The 15,000-nt window shown below is 49.1% G+C and overlaps 1 protein-coding gene and 1 long non-coding RNA gene across 2 annotated transcripts in view; both read right to left on the reverse strand.

Annotated features, from left to right (window-relative positions):
- LOC133123404 (uncharacterized) overlaps positions 1–11,025 on the reverse strand; it is a 130,485-nt gene extending 119,460 nt beyond the window's left edge. Inside the window, exons 1-2 of the long non-coding RNA XR_009708239.1 lie at positions 10,845–11,025; positions 8,939–9,008 (exon numbers count right to left, since the gene is read on the reverse strand). This is a non-coding gene — a long non-coding RNA (uncharacterized LOC133123404). The remainder of the gene's footprint in view (positions 1–8,938; positions 9,009–10,844) is intronic.
- A 2,145-nt stretch (positions 11,026–13,170) lies between these two features.
- Positions 13,171–15,000, reverse strand: part of LOC133124421 (dual specificity protein kinase CLK1-like) — a 9,408-nt gene continuing 7,578 nt past the window's right edge. The window contains exons 9-13 of the mRNA XM_061235623.1: positions 14,903–15,000; positions 14,517–14,599; positions 14,233–14,312; positions 14,018–14,108; positions 13,171–13,560 (exon numbers count right to left, since the gene is read on the reverse strand). The exon at positions 14,903–15,000 is cut by the window's right edge and continues 32 nt beyond it. Of these exons, the coding sequence (XP_061091607.1) occupies positions 13,411–13,560; positions 14,018–14,108; positions 14,233–14,312; positions 14,517–14,599; positions 14,903–15,000 (502 nt within the window). The 3' untranslated portion in view covers positions 13,171–13,410. The remainder of the gene's footprint in view (positions 13,561–14,017; positions 14,109–14,232; positions 14,313–14,516; positions 14,600–14,902) is intronic.

Genomic DNA, 15,000 nt, shown 5'->3' on the forward strand with positions numbered 1-15,000 from the left:
GCTAGCCCGGCTAATGTGCAGCCCACAGGAGCTATGCTAACCAAGCTAATGTGGAGCTCAGGAGCTATGCTAGCCAGCTAATGTGCAGCCCACAGGAGCTACGCTAACCCAGCTAATGACCAGCCCGCAGAAGCTATGCTAGCTCAGCTAATGAGCAGCCCACAGGAGCTATGCTAACCAAGCTAATGTGGAGGTCAGGAGCTATGCTAGCCCGGCTAATGTGCAGCCCACATGAGCTTGGCTAACCCAGCTAATGTGGAGCTCAGGAGCTATGCTAGCCCAGCTAATGTGCAGCCCACAGGAGCTACGCTAACCAAGCTAATGACCAGCCTGCAGAAGCTATGCTAGCCCACCTGATGTATCTATGTTTGGTACTGATTCCATGTGCTAATGATTCTCATTAAAGTAGAAATAAACAAAATGGTCCTGTGCATGCTGGAACAGTTTGGAGTCGGGTCATAACCGAAAGGCTGGTGGAAAAGTAATAAACATTGACACCCAAGCGGGTAAAAAGTAAAACTGTCAACCTGTAAACACTTCTTTGTAATCAGAGGTGCAAAGTTCATGGTGGGTGTGTGTATGTGCGTGCGTGCTGTGTGTGAGTGTGTGTGTGTGTGGTGTGCATATGTATACGAGTGCGTGTGTGTGTCAGTTCTCATCATTATTTCATGTTATGTTATGTGTGAATTTGTGTGTGTGTGCCTGTTTGTGTGTATGTGTGCGTGTGTGTGCTCTGTCGCGTAGTGTGTGTGTGTGTGTGTGTGTATGTGTGCGTGTGTGTGCTCTGTCGCGTAGTGTGTGTGTGTGTGTGTGTGTGTGTGTGTGTGTGTGTGTGTATGTGTGCGTGTGTGTGCTCTATCGCGTAGTGTGTGTGTGTGTGTGTGGTGTGTATGTGTGCGTGTGTGTGCTCTGTCGCGTAGTGTGTGTGTATGTGTGCCTGTTTGTGTGTATGTGTGTGTGTGTGTGTGTGTGTATGTGTGTGTGTGTGGTAATGTGTGTGTGTATATGTGTGTGTGTGTGTGTATGTGTGTGTATGTGTGTATGTGTGTATGTGTATGTGTTGTGTGTGTTGTGTGTGTGTGTGTGTGTGGTGTGTGCTCTGTCGCATAGTGTGTTCATACGTAAGTGCTGAGAACCCCGTCCCGTTAGCGTGAGTGTAGCAGGACCGGCTAATTAGCTCACAGCCTCCTGCTCTTGCACCGCATTGTGCCATGAATGCAGCGTCCTTCCGTCCAAACTGAAAGGCCCCGCATTCATACACACAGAGTGGAGGGCCCCATGTCTGACAGCAGTGTCTTTTAAAGGACCTCGAGTGGACAAGAGTCTCTGTTCTTCTGCGTCTGTGTGGGTCTGTCTGTTAATTAACAGGGTTGGTGGGGGAATGGGGGAGTGGAACCAGGAGGAGTCTATCAAAAGAGGCCCTATTACACCCCCACCCCCCCACACCCCATACCCCCCCCTTTGCTTCTGTCAAGTCCCCCTCCCCCACACCCGTAGTACAACCACCAGTATGAAAAAGGCTGACAACCCCCCAACCGCCAACCCCAAACCCGAACACCAAGCCGCCAAACCCCAAATCGCAAACCCCAAAAAAAAACAACTGCAGACCCCAACTGACTGTCCGGTCAGGACAGACCAACATTAGGGACAAGACCATCGTGACATCACCTTTCAGGAACATTCTAATGCTGATGTCACAATCACTGCTGAAGATTGAATGCAATGGCGTTCTAGAACTACATGGTGAGCTACTGGTCCTGAGCAGGTTTGTTGGTTTTTGGGAAAGGCTCATAGTCACCTCTCTGCTGCCCTGAACCCAGCTGTAACGAATTTCCCCCCGAGGTTTCAGGAGCCCCGGACCCCCCAGGCCCAGGGAAGAACCCTCGTATCTGATGGAGCCCAGGCAGCTAACGAGAAGTGGTCCAAGCCCCGACCACCCACGACCGGAGGGACTCGAGTGCACTGCACAGACAGGGTGTGTCGTGTCCCACCCACCTCAGGGGGGACTCTGCACAGATCCCACACACGGCATTGTGGTAAAGGACCCACCATTTTACCCAGCAATAGACCAAACCCTAAATGGGGTTCCAGTGTGGAAAGCACCTCCCTCCCAGACCATGAATGATAGTCACCTCCTTTAGGGACACGAGGTAATGTCCCTATGTCCAGCCTTCTCTACTCATGTGAAGTGCCGGAAGTTGACTGACACACACACATACACATACACACACACACACACACACACGCACACACACACACACACACACACACACCACACACACACACACACACACAGTCTGTGAGAGAGCCCATTCACACACACACACATGTACACACACACACACACACACACACACACACACACACCCTGTGTGTTTCTCTGGAGTTTACAGCACTGAGAGGACAGTGGATGACCTGGATCTGACCAGGGGTGTGGGGGACATTTCTCCTCAACACAAACACCCCCCTCACTGCTGCTCACTTCAGCAGGGTGAAATCAGAGTCCTGGGCCCCGGGGGTGTGTTGGTTTCAGCACGCTAAGGGACGGAGAGGGAGTGTGTGTTTGTGTTTCTGCCGAGCGCACGCACGTGCATAGAGGAAGTATTCGGTTACAGGAAATCACACGACTGTCACCCGTCGCCCGAAGTCAGGTTTCAGCGATAAAGGGAAGGTGTCCCATCACACACACGCACACACACACGCACGCACACACACACACACACAGAGGCACAGCGAGTGATTTAGCAAATATAAAACCGTTTCATATTTTAAGAGCCCTTGCGCAAATAGAATCAAATATACACCAATGTCCTTCCTGTTTCAGTCCTGTTCTAGTACACACACACACACACACACACACACACACACAGGCCCCACAGTCTGGTTTCTGATCCAAGTGGTGCAGGGGCTGCCTCTGGCCAGGGATGCATAGTTGGCTCTAGCGCCCCCCTGGGGACTGGAGTAGTTATATAACCAGAAGGTCTGGCAGGGAGAAGGACATTATTCAGCCATACCCCTATATCCACCCCCGCCTTGTTCTGCAGAGACAGACCCGTGCTTTTAAACACCAGCATTGCTGCTCTCTCTCTCTGCTCTCTCTCTCTTCTCTCTCTCTCACACACACACACATACGGAGGAAGTATTGCTGCTCACACACACAAACACACACACACACACACGCACACACAACCAGGCCTCCACTGAAACTGATGAGCTCTGATTGGATAATTGACTTGGCCGCGTGTTCCTCACCATGAACCCCCCACTCTGAGCCGGCCGGAGGAGAACGCCCCCCCTGTTTCCTCCCAAGGTTTCCCCCTAAATTCCGTCCGCAGCTTTTTGACGTTTTGTATTTCCTGATTTAACGCTGATTTCATTTGATTTGATCATGATTGGTCAACGTGCCATGGTGGATCATTTCAGATCGCGTGTGAGTGTGTGTGAGTCCCCTCACACACAGCATGCCAATCATCACAAGGACATCACACACAGCAGGGCAGGCCCAGACAAGTGACCCCCTGGCAGCAAATCACAATTTTACAGCATCCTCTGGGCCCCCCCCCCCAAACACACACTCACACACACACACACACACACACACACACACACAGACACACACACGCACACACACATACGCACAAACACATACGCACAAACACACACACACACACACAGACACAGACACACACACGCACACACACATACGCACAAACACACACACACACACACACACACAGCACACAGACACACACACACGCACACACACACACGCACACACACACACACACACTCACATACGCACAAACACATACGCACAAACACATACGCACAAACACACACACACACACACGCACACAGACACACAACACATCACGCACACACACACACAGACACACACACACACATGCACACTCACATATGCACAAACACCACACACACACACGCACACACAGACACACACACACTTACACACATCGCCCACACACAGACACACACACACGCACACACACGCACAGAGCAGGTGTGATATCACAGAGACCCAGCGACCAATAAACCCCCCACCAGCCGAGGATCAATCTGCTGCTCTATCCTCATTCTTCTCCTTTCTTTTCATTCCTGTTTCACATCACAAAGTCTGCAGAAGGGTGTTCAAACAGCTCAGTAAAAATTTAAATAAAAAGATGTGAAGAAAAAACTTCAGTTTAATAGAGTGTAATGCCTACAGTGAGTCTACAGACAATCTGGCTAGATTAGCTGGATAATATTATGTTTATTCTTTTTTTTTTAAGTATTCATTGTTTTGAGTTATAGATTTTATCCCTGGTACACTATAATGAGTAATGATGTTCTATTCAGGTCATGAGGTTATAAACTCTATTAAAGATCTGTTGTTCTCCATTAGTGTAATCCGATACTTTAGAAGTATGTAAAGTACTTTCCTCCTTCTTTTCCATAGTTTAAATTTATCTGAATCCCGGCCGAACCCCTGCAGGACTGCCCTCTAGGGGGCGCCAGTGAAGCTCTGCAGTGTCTGTTTTTAAAGCAGAATCCCCTCTTTCTCTCTCTCCCTCTCTCCCTCTTTCTCTCTCTCCCTCTCTCCCTCTCTCTCTCCCTCTCTCTCCCTCTCTCTCTCTCCCTCTCTCCCTCTCTCTCTCTCTCTCTCTCTCTCTCTCTTCCCCTCCCTCTCTCTCTCTCTCTCTCTCTCTCTTCCCCTCCCTCTCTCTCTCTCTCTCTCTCTCTCTTCCCCTCCCTCTCTCTCTCTCTCTCTCTCTCTCTCTCTCTCCCTCTCTCTCTCCCTCTCTCCCTCCCTCTCTCTCTCATGCTGGGACTCAGGTTACAGGTGGCATCCGCCTCGGCTAAAAGGAAGCGCTCTCACCTTACAGCCGGGCCGTTCGGCACCTCAAAGGCTCAATAAATATCCTTTCCTCTCCCTCTCTGTCTCCCCCATCTATCCCTCTCTCCCTCTCTCCCTCTTTCCATATTTATCCCTCTCTCCCGCTTCCTTTCCATCTCCCTTTCTCTACCTCCGTTTTTGACTTCCACTCCCTCCAACTAATTTTCTCTCTCCATCCCTGGCTCTCACCCTCTCTCACTCTCTCTCTCTCTCTCTCTCTCTCTCACACACACACCCACAGTTCCGAGTGGTCTCTCTCACACACACACAGTTCTGAGTGGTCTCTCCCAGACACACACACACACACAGACACAATCGCACATTCGCACCCACACCCACAGTTCTGAGTGGTCTCTCTCTCTCACACACACACACACACTGTTCTGAGTGGTCTCTGTCTCTCTCTCACACACAGTTCTGAGTGGTCTCTGTCTCTCTCTCTCACACACAGTTCTGAGTGGTCTCTGTCTCTCTCTCACACACACAGTTCTGAGTGGTCTCTGTCTCTCTCTCACACACACAGTTCTGAGTGGTCTCTGTCTCTCTCTTTCTCTCTCTCTCTCTCTCTCTCACACACACACACAGTTCTGAGTGGTCTCTCTCTCTCTCTCTCTCTCTCTCACACACACACACAGACACACACACACACACAGAGTACGAGCGCTCTCATGCTAAGCTGCAGTAACAGTGATTTCATGAAGCCTATGACACACAAACTGACGGAGCTCCCCGGTAAGACCTCGCAGGTGTCCCTGATTAAGACCCCTCGCACCGGCCCGATCCAGGAAATACATTCCAGAACATTCTGATAACAACACGGAGGACGGCTAAGGCTCGCAAATCTGCGTGAAAGCAAAGCACTTCCTGCGTTCTCAAGAGAAAGAAGGGAAAACATTTTAACAGTGGCAATCACACAGGGCTATAAATTTCACCTTTCTTCACAGTATAAAAAGAGCAGAGGATTTTTCTTCAGTGGTGACAGGGCTTCAACCGAGCAGAAAACCTCAGCAGTGCGCTGGCTCTGTGAGTTCCACATGCTACTCATGTTCCCAGTTATTCCTGTTGATAGAATCCCTGTCGATACCTCTACTCCAGGCATCACAGTCTCACTACACAATGAGTCTCACTACACAATGAGGCGGCCTGTAGCTCCGTGGCTTTACATTACAGTTATTTAGCTGACACTTTTATCCAAAGCAACTTACAGTTGACTAGACTAAGCAGGGGGCCAATATCCCCCAGGAGTAATGTGGAGTTAAGGGCCTTGCTCAAAGGCCTCGGTTGCACTGATCTTATCGTGGCTACACCGGGGGGTTGAATCATCAAAATATTCTGGCCCCCAGTCAAGCACCTTAGCCACTCACTTGGCGGGGGCCTGAATGGTTGGGTCCATTCAATGGAAAGAACTCAATCCCCAAACCAACCGTCCACCCCCACCCGAGTTGGCTGTCTCACCCCCCCCACTACCCTCCTCCAGCAAGAACACTTATTCCCCCCTGACACCCCCCCCCCCAGATTACATGACCCCTGAGAGGGAGGGGGGGCCGTTACAGCGCACAGGGGAGCCCCTGCCACAGATTCTGGGGGTCAGCGCGAGCAAAAACACAGTTACCCTTCGTGCCACGGGTCAGACCAGCAGGTGGACTGTGTCCGGGTCAGAAAGGGTCGAGTGGCACAGCTACCCCCCCCCCCCCCCGTCCCGTCCCGAAACACGCACAGGGGGGCAGGTTTACGCACGGTGAGAAAGCAGGGGCACTCCACGACAAGAAGAAAAAAAAAATTGAATCTTCTTTTTAATTTTCATTCTGTTCTTTAGTCAATCTAAACAGAGCGCTGCAATAAAACGGCCTGATGTTTCAGCCAAAGCCCTTTTCAGGGGTGGTCCACTCTGAGTGACAGGCCCGTATTTACACACCGCTGTGGTCTCAGGTCTGCACCGTGACCAGAACAACACTTCTGGAGTGATATTAGAGAGAGAGAGAGGCAGCCACGCAAGTCCCCAAACCCAAAAACAATTCCACAGAATATTCAGTGGAGCCAGAAATATTTAATAAAGAAAAAACAAAAAAAAACAGATGAAAAGGGAATTAAATTAATTTGGTGCCGAGCCGGCTCAAACACACAGCAGGTAAAAACAAACAAACAGTGAAAGGACCCCCCCCCCCCCCCCCCCCCGCGCTTCCAAAAAAAAAACCCCACCACGCTCGGAGGCTAAAACCACACACACAGAAAGGGCCCGTCACGCGTGGTCTGCTAGAGCGCTTTCAGACCCCCCCGCGGAGAACCACCAGATGTCGGGATAAAACTCGGCCATAAAAACCCTTCACTAAAGGACTCTGAGGCTCTGTCCCTGTGTAAGGACCGGGGGGGGGGGTATTTCAGATTACGCAGTTAACTGGACATGTTCACAGAGTAAAATCTATTACAGGACTTTTTACTACAATCCATGTTCCAGATTTGGGTTCTTGGGTTTTACTCAGTGCAGTTATCCAGCTAACTCAGTAATCCTGCTTTGTGGGTTTTACTCAGTGCAGTTATCCAGCTAACTCAGTAATCCTGCTTTTGTGGGTTTTACTCAGTGCAGTTATCCAGCTAACCCAGTAATCCTGCTTTTGTGGGTTTTACTCAGTGCAGTTATCCAGCTAACTCAGTGATCCTGCTTTTGTGGGTTTTACTCAGTGCAGTTATCCAGCTAACTCAGTGATCCTGCTTTTGTGGGTTTTACTCAGTGCAGTTATCCAGCTAACTCAGTGATCCTGCTTTGGGACACGGGCCCCAGACCTGCTGCTCTCGATGGGGCCCTCGGTCACAGACGTCCGAGGGGAGGGGAGGGGGGAGGGGGGGGGCATTCCTCTCTGCCCCGCGGGCAGGACTAGCGGACGATTCGACCCCTGAACAAACCCGCCCCGGCGTCTCCTCTGAAAAAACACGGCCGCCACAGACGCTCGGGGGCAGGAAGTGCCGACGCAGGAACGCTCCAGCGCTCACGCCTGCCTCAGCGGACAGAGAACCCGTGACGACCGCCCCTCTTCCTCCCCGACCTGCGCGTAACGACCGCTCCTCTTCATCCCCAACCTGCTCATCCTCACCCCCGACCCCCTCATCCTCACCCCCGACCCCCCTCATCTTCATCCCCAACCCGCACGTAACGACCGCTCCTCTTCATCCCCAACCTGCTCATCCTCACCCCCGACTTCCTCATCCTCATCCCCGATCCCCTCCTCTTCATCCCCGACCCACGCGTAACGACCGCCCCTCTTCATCCCCAACCCGCGCGTAACGACCTCTCCTCTTCATCCCCAACCCCATCCTCTTCATCCCCAACCTGCTCATCCTCACCCCCGACCTCCTCATCTTCATCCCCAACCCGCACGTAACGACCGCTCCTCTTCCTCCCCGACCTGCGCGTAACGACCCCATCCTCTTCATCCCCAACCTGCTCATCCTCACCCCCGACTTCCTCATCCTCACCCCAACCTGCTCATCCTCACCCCCGACCACCTCATCTTCATCCCCAACCCGCACGTAACGACCGCTCATCTTCATCCCCGACCTCCTCATCCTCACCCCCGACCTCCTCATCTTCATCCCCAACCCGCGCGTAACGACTGCTCATCTTCATCCCCGACCCGGACACAGCACAACACTGCTACTCTAATCATCCTGCTTCATCACCACCCTGCTTCATCATCATCATCATCACCATCAGAACTATCTACCGTCCAGAAACTGAATTTGTTTTTGCAGTTCTACTGTAAAATAATGACAAAAAAACGCAAGCAAAACACAGGGCTTTGCTCAATGCTCTCTCATCAAACATTTTTTACCCCAACCAGCCTACAGGGAAACCATTCATTTCTTCATTGTGGTATAGAATCAATTCAGGCAATAATGAAAGATCCACAGCAGTAACAGTGATATGATCTGTAATAAATCCGGCCCATTGAATATGAGAAATTAGCCGATCGCTCTTGCAGTGCAGGACCCAGGACCGGGGGAGTGTGAACGGGACAGGGGCAGTTTGAGCGGGGCGGGGGTACACACCTGGAGGACAGGTGCATTCCGGGCCAGTGTCCCGCGCCAGCCGCACTTTGGGCAGCACCTCGCTGAGCCGCTGTGGAGTCAGAGAGGGGAGGGGTCAGTCACAGAGCAGAGGGGTCAGGGGTTCAGAACACACGCACCTCACTCATCGTCCTCTCTCTCTCACACACACACACACGTGCGCGCGCGCGCACACTCGCACACACACTCACACGCATGCAGGGATGCAGTTACACACAAATACACAAGATAGTATTCTTACGGGTGTCTGCATTCATGCAAACACACACACACACACACACACAGACATACGCAGTTACACACAAACTGCCTTACGCACAGGAATGCAGACACCCATAAGAATACATTAATGCAAACACACAGACACACACGCCGAAACATATACCGCGCAAACAGTCAGAGACAAAGATCCACATTTACTTGCGCATTCAGAATGCGTGTCCATGCAATCCATAATAGGTTTGGCATTAAAAAAGCAGGGGGAGTTGTTGGCAAATGTATCTGATGTAAATCGGATGAGTGATAAACTACGAATTTATTTTTCAGCAAATGGCTTTTCACTTTTCCGTTCGTGAACCGTGGGGCGATTTAATATCTGTATAGTCGGAGAGATACGAGCATCCGAAAACAAGATAAACTTTTCGATAATAATCCTGCCACATGTCAAAAATAATTTTCCAAACAGCAGGGACTTTTCATGTGCTTATTATAACAGACGCAGTCGATATAATAATACACCCCCATAAATAAATACTGGAGAGGAAATTAATACATAATTTATCGCAGAAGTTTCATAAATCAATGCAACACGAAAAGAGCCCAAAGTTGTTTGAATGGCCAAACGGGGTGGCGAAATCTGTATTTTGAGGTGTTATTGTACAAGCCAACATGTAGCGAATTAAAAATATTTGAGCCAAAACAAAACGATAAAACATCGTACGCATTAATCTCCCATCACAAAACCACGGGAGCTGGACCACATCATTGTCGGCTCCCATCCTGATTATAAAACATCATAAAATAAAACATCTGCCACAGAAGTTATTCGCAGATTTTATTGTAAAAGTGGCTATTTGTGAGCTTTCTTTTGATTGTAACTGTTAGCATCGTAGCATGTTTGTTTGGCACAGTGGGCTACAAATAACGCATGTATGCCAACAATCCAGTGTTTAATCAAAGCAGACGCGGGGGTCCCGTACAGAAATCCGTTCTGATACAGCAGCCAGGCTCTCCGAATTATGTGAAGAGCGAGCGCTCGGTGCTCGGAGCTCGAGCGGTGTCCGGTGATTTAAGGCGCGCTCCGTCTGTTCTGACAGTACAAACTTTTTTTGAAACGGCATCTCCGCAAGACTAGAATGCCTTCGCACAGGGATAGGCTATATAAAACACAAGCGATCGACTGCACGTAAATGTATTACGCTGCACTGTAAATAAACGTTCTCCTTCACATGTTATAAAAGCAACCGCTATCAGTCTACAAAGTTAAATCATAAGCGGTGAAACAATGCGGATTTGTCCATGTATAATATGCACATTTATTTGTCCGGGAGTAGCCTACCCTTAGAGTGACAATGCCAACTGAAATAGGCATTTCAGAGGCAAGAAAACACATTAAGTAGTTAAATGTGAAACTTTAATTGAATTGAATAATTTGTTTGATGCCATACAAGTTATTGAATCTTAACAGACGTTCATCAGTAAAACAGACGAGTTTGACAAACAGTTTAAGGTAAAGTGGTTCACCTGTATGGTTGTGCACACTTGCGCGTTGAGTATTGATTAAACCGAATAGTCGTGTTTAATTCTTTAGGTAGAGGAGTGGACACACGTTTCAGAGGTGGTGGGAGTCTACAACAGCAAGCCGACTTCAAAATAACTCCAGACTTACCTCTTGCAGGAGTTTGTCTATGGTGTTCCGAAACACAGGTAAGACATTCCCGTCTTCGCCCAGAAAGGAGGCTTCCGGGGGTTGGAAAACGGGCTTTTTCTCCATCTCCAGCACCTGCACTCTGTGCTCCAGTTGGGACGTTTTAAAACTCACCAGGAAGCAGACCGCGATGGAACACACGGACAGCATGAAACACGCGACCGTCGGAAGTGCCACCAAGCAACGGAAAGCCGTGGACCTGGGGGCACTTCGGTCAAGCAATGCCGTGTTATCCCCTTTACGGTCCCTTGTAGGATCCATCATGTAAATACGAGACCCGGGAGTGGGTTTGATTTGCCTTTGAATATTGGTGTAATCTCAGGATAGACGTTTCTTTTTTTTCAATGTTAAAGAGTGCTCAGTTTACAAGCTTCCAAACTCTCTGACACGGCCACGCACTTTAACGCAGTTGCAGCAACGACCCAGGCTGTTGCGCAAAGTGAAGTTCAAACTTTCCCGTTGAGCTCGCGAAGAACGCGCAACCAGACGCGGTATGCGCAATACACTTCCCGATCCCAGTTATCCAACTCCCAAGAAATCCCAACGCCTTTGAGTAGCGACAGATACGCCCGCCCGCTCAGGTTTACGCTGTCCCGCTAACAGGCGAGTGAATCATGAGCCAGGAGTCAGTCAGTACACCTCAGAAAGATCCAAGTTCGAGCAGCGATGATGCGCCCGCCCTGGCGACCACGTGGGGAGACGGGAAACGAGAGACGCAACTTACTGCGATGTTCATGTGCGCATTTGAGTGCGTGAGGATATGTTTGTCTTATCTTCTTGCGTTAGAGTAACAAAGCCATTATTTATCGCAAATGAATTCAGGTGGGGTTGTCGAGGCCATATACAAGATAGCATATTGCGTATTTAAGTATGCTTTCCCCAATCTGGCAAGTGAGGTTTAATTTGACACGGCTTGGGCGTCTATTTTAGTTCAACGAAATAACGAGTGTTTTTGATCTATTCTATACCTATGTACACAATGACGCCAGGAAGAAATATGACAAATCTGTCAATGGAGCTGTGCGAATGCGTAAAGACGTATTTGGTAAACAATGTTCTAAAGCTGGAATTAAACTCTATCCCGAGCAAAATACTTGCGTGTGGATGAAATGTTTGCCCGTCGACTTTGATATAGACCTAATCTGAATGTTTGATATTTGTTCATCAGTTTTGTTCATTGTTCATTGTTGTTTTTTTAAACTTGATTTCAGCTTTAGCCCAAATTCGATTCATTTCAGTCCAAACATTTTTCATTCCCAAACGTTTTCTCGCCAACAAACCTAATAGGCTACATATTATTTTTCAAATAAAAGCAATGTGTGTGTGATCCCGATTAGCTAGTCCATCCAGTCCACTTAGCCTATTTCTGTGATCGACAAAAGCATAAATGTAGAATCAGTCAAGTGCCTTAGAATAGCTATCGACTTTCAATTTTATTTTTCCACAGAGAAAATGCATTTTTAATCCGGTCATAAATTATCTGTCCTTGGTCCTGAATCGATGCTACGATATTAAATAATAATAATAATAAAAACAATAAAAAATAAATAGGCCGTTATGATGTCGGGAGTGGTGGAGGGCTTAAGCCCAAACTAATTACAATATTTGTGACTTCTTTGCAAAACCAGTGGATACTCAACGGATAATCTGATCCCTCTCGTCTAAGAAATTAATCGCGTGATCGCATTTTCAGAATAAAATACTTTCAAACGGTTTACATCGACGAATACCCGAGTAAACTATGGTAATATCCCTTGCAGCTGCATCAATTAGACTAGATCGCCTCTCGGGTCGGTCTCATATCTTCTACAAACGACCTACAAATCCTACAACTATAAATCCTGCTACAGCCATTTCGTTGTCTGTCTCTTTCCCCTCCCCCCCTCCCCCCAATCATCGGTCGACGAATTCCGAAGTGAACGGCTGACATGTTGTTGAACAGTTCAGCCCGAAACCTTGACTTCAGACTTCAGGTGTACATATACCCTCTTGTGTACATACACATTACATATTTAGCCCCACACTTTGGGGAGAACTAGTTCAACATTGATAAAATGCCATCTTTTAAATTTCATTAGATACACATTTACCATAGGTGCCCACCAAATATTGGACTAAGTGGTCCTTGAAGTAACAGAACCACCGCTATCATTTAGGCGCGCGTCGCAGCACTTAACGCAGCTCTCTGCTGCCACCTGCTGGTCGCCTCAAGACACCACATTTGATTAAAGCCGTCACGGTCGTTAAAACGGCCTCACCCACATGTCAAGATACTCGAAAGAGAACGTTTTTCATTCTACATTATCTTTATTGTACAATTTTATACAGTTTTTCCAAAGGTAAAAAATTCCATTCGCCAAAACGGGCGAGGATACTGGCTTTTTTACACAAAGCGTACGTTTCCTGAGACGACACACAATAAGTTAGGGCTGAGCAAGTAATACAGTGTTCTGGCAGGGTGGACTGATGCAGTCGGTAGGAATCTCTCCCGGAGAGGCGGATCTGAGGCAGTGAGAGTGCCAAGCGCTCAGTTTTTGCGGTCCTTCTTCAGCGGGTGGAAGAAGGGGTGTTTGAGGGCCTGGTCCAGGGGGATCCGTTTGGAGGGGTCGTACTCCAGCATCTTCTGGATCAGGTCGAACAGCTGCTCCTGGTCGGTGCTCTTGGAGGACATGTATTGCTGGGGGGGGGGGGGGAGAAACTGCCGATTAGACCAACTTCTTGTTTGAGACGTCTGCAAATCTACAGTGGACTGATTAAATACCCCGCATTTGTTTCATTTACTTTGCTACTATAGTGCAACTACTGAAATAGCCTGTTCATGAAACCATCAGGTTTTCATCAGGAAACCAGAATCTGGATCAGTCCAAATTAGGACATGATAGTGACACACAACATTCTAAAATAACACAACATTCTAAAGTAACAACATTCTGAAGTAACACAACATTCTGAAGTAACAACCGCACACATTAACACAATGCAGCAATGCTTCCCAAACAGATATTGCAGCCCTGACACACGCGTACGCGCACACAGACAGACAGACACAGAGACAGAGACAGAGACAGAGACAGAGACAGAGACAGAGACAGAGACAGACACACACACACAGACACAGACACAGACACACACACCTTCAGGGGTCTGCAGTGCTTCCTGACGTATCTCCCGGAGGAGCCGTGCTCGTCCCAGTCCAGCCGGTCGCGGTGGACGTAGCGCCGCTTCCTGTGACACAGCGGGAAACAGGAAGTGGTCAGAGGGGCTCACAGTGACATCACAGAGGCTATAAACATCATGTTAACATGCTCTGCAGCATCCCAGTGGCGGGGTCACGGGGACTGAAACTCACTTTGTCTTCTGCAGCATGTGAGTGGGGATGGGCCCCAGCACCCTCTCCATCATCGCCAAGTGCTCCTTACTGTCATGAGTCTGACAATCAAGAACAGAGTCATTACACACTCACACACACAGTGCTCCTTACTGTCATGAGTCTGACAATCAAGAACAGAGTCATTTCTTACACAGAGACACACACACAGAGACACACACACACAGAGACACACACACAGAGACACACACACACACACACGTGGATACTCAGCCGCTGTGTTCTGCCCCCACCTGCGCACTCACCTGAAAGAGTGTCTGTCCCAGGTAATACTCTATCAGTATGCAGCCCAAACTCCACACATCACACGACCGGTCCCATCCCAGCCCTGCAGAGAGAGAGAGAATGCGTTTACAACCAGACACAGACAAGAGAGAGAGAGACAGACAGAGAGACAGACAGGCGTACAGACAGACAGACAGACAGACAGAGACACAGACAGACGTACAGAGAGGCAGGCAGGCAGGCAGACGTCAGACAGAGAGACAGAGACAGAGAGACAGACAGAGAGACAGGCAGACAGACACAGAGACAGACAGACAGACAGAGACACAGACAGAGACATAGACAGACAGACAGACAGACAGAGAGGCAGGCAGACAGACAGACGTACAGACAGACAGACACTCACCCAGGATGACCTCCGGGGCGCGGTAGTGGCGTGTGGACACCACGGAGGTGTGGTACTCGTGGTCGTAGGTGGCGTTCCCGAAATCCACCACCTTCACG

Source organism: Conger conger, chromosome 3, assembly GCF_963514075.1.
Source record: "Conger conger chromosome 3, fConCon1.1, whole genome shotgun sequence".
Lineage (NCBI taxonomy): Eukaryota > Metazoa > Chordata > Actinopteri > Anguilliformes > Congridae > Conger > Conger conger.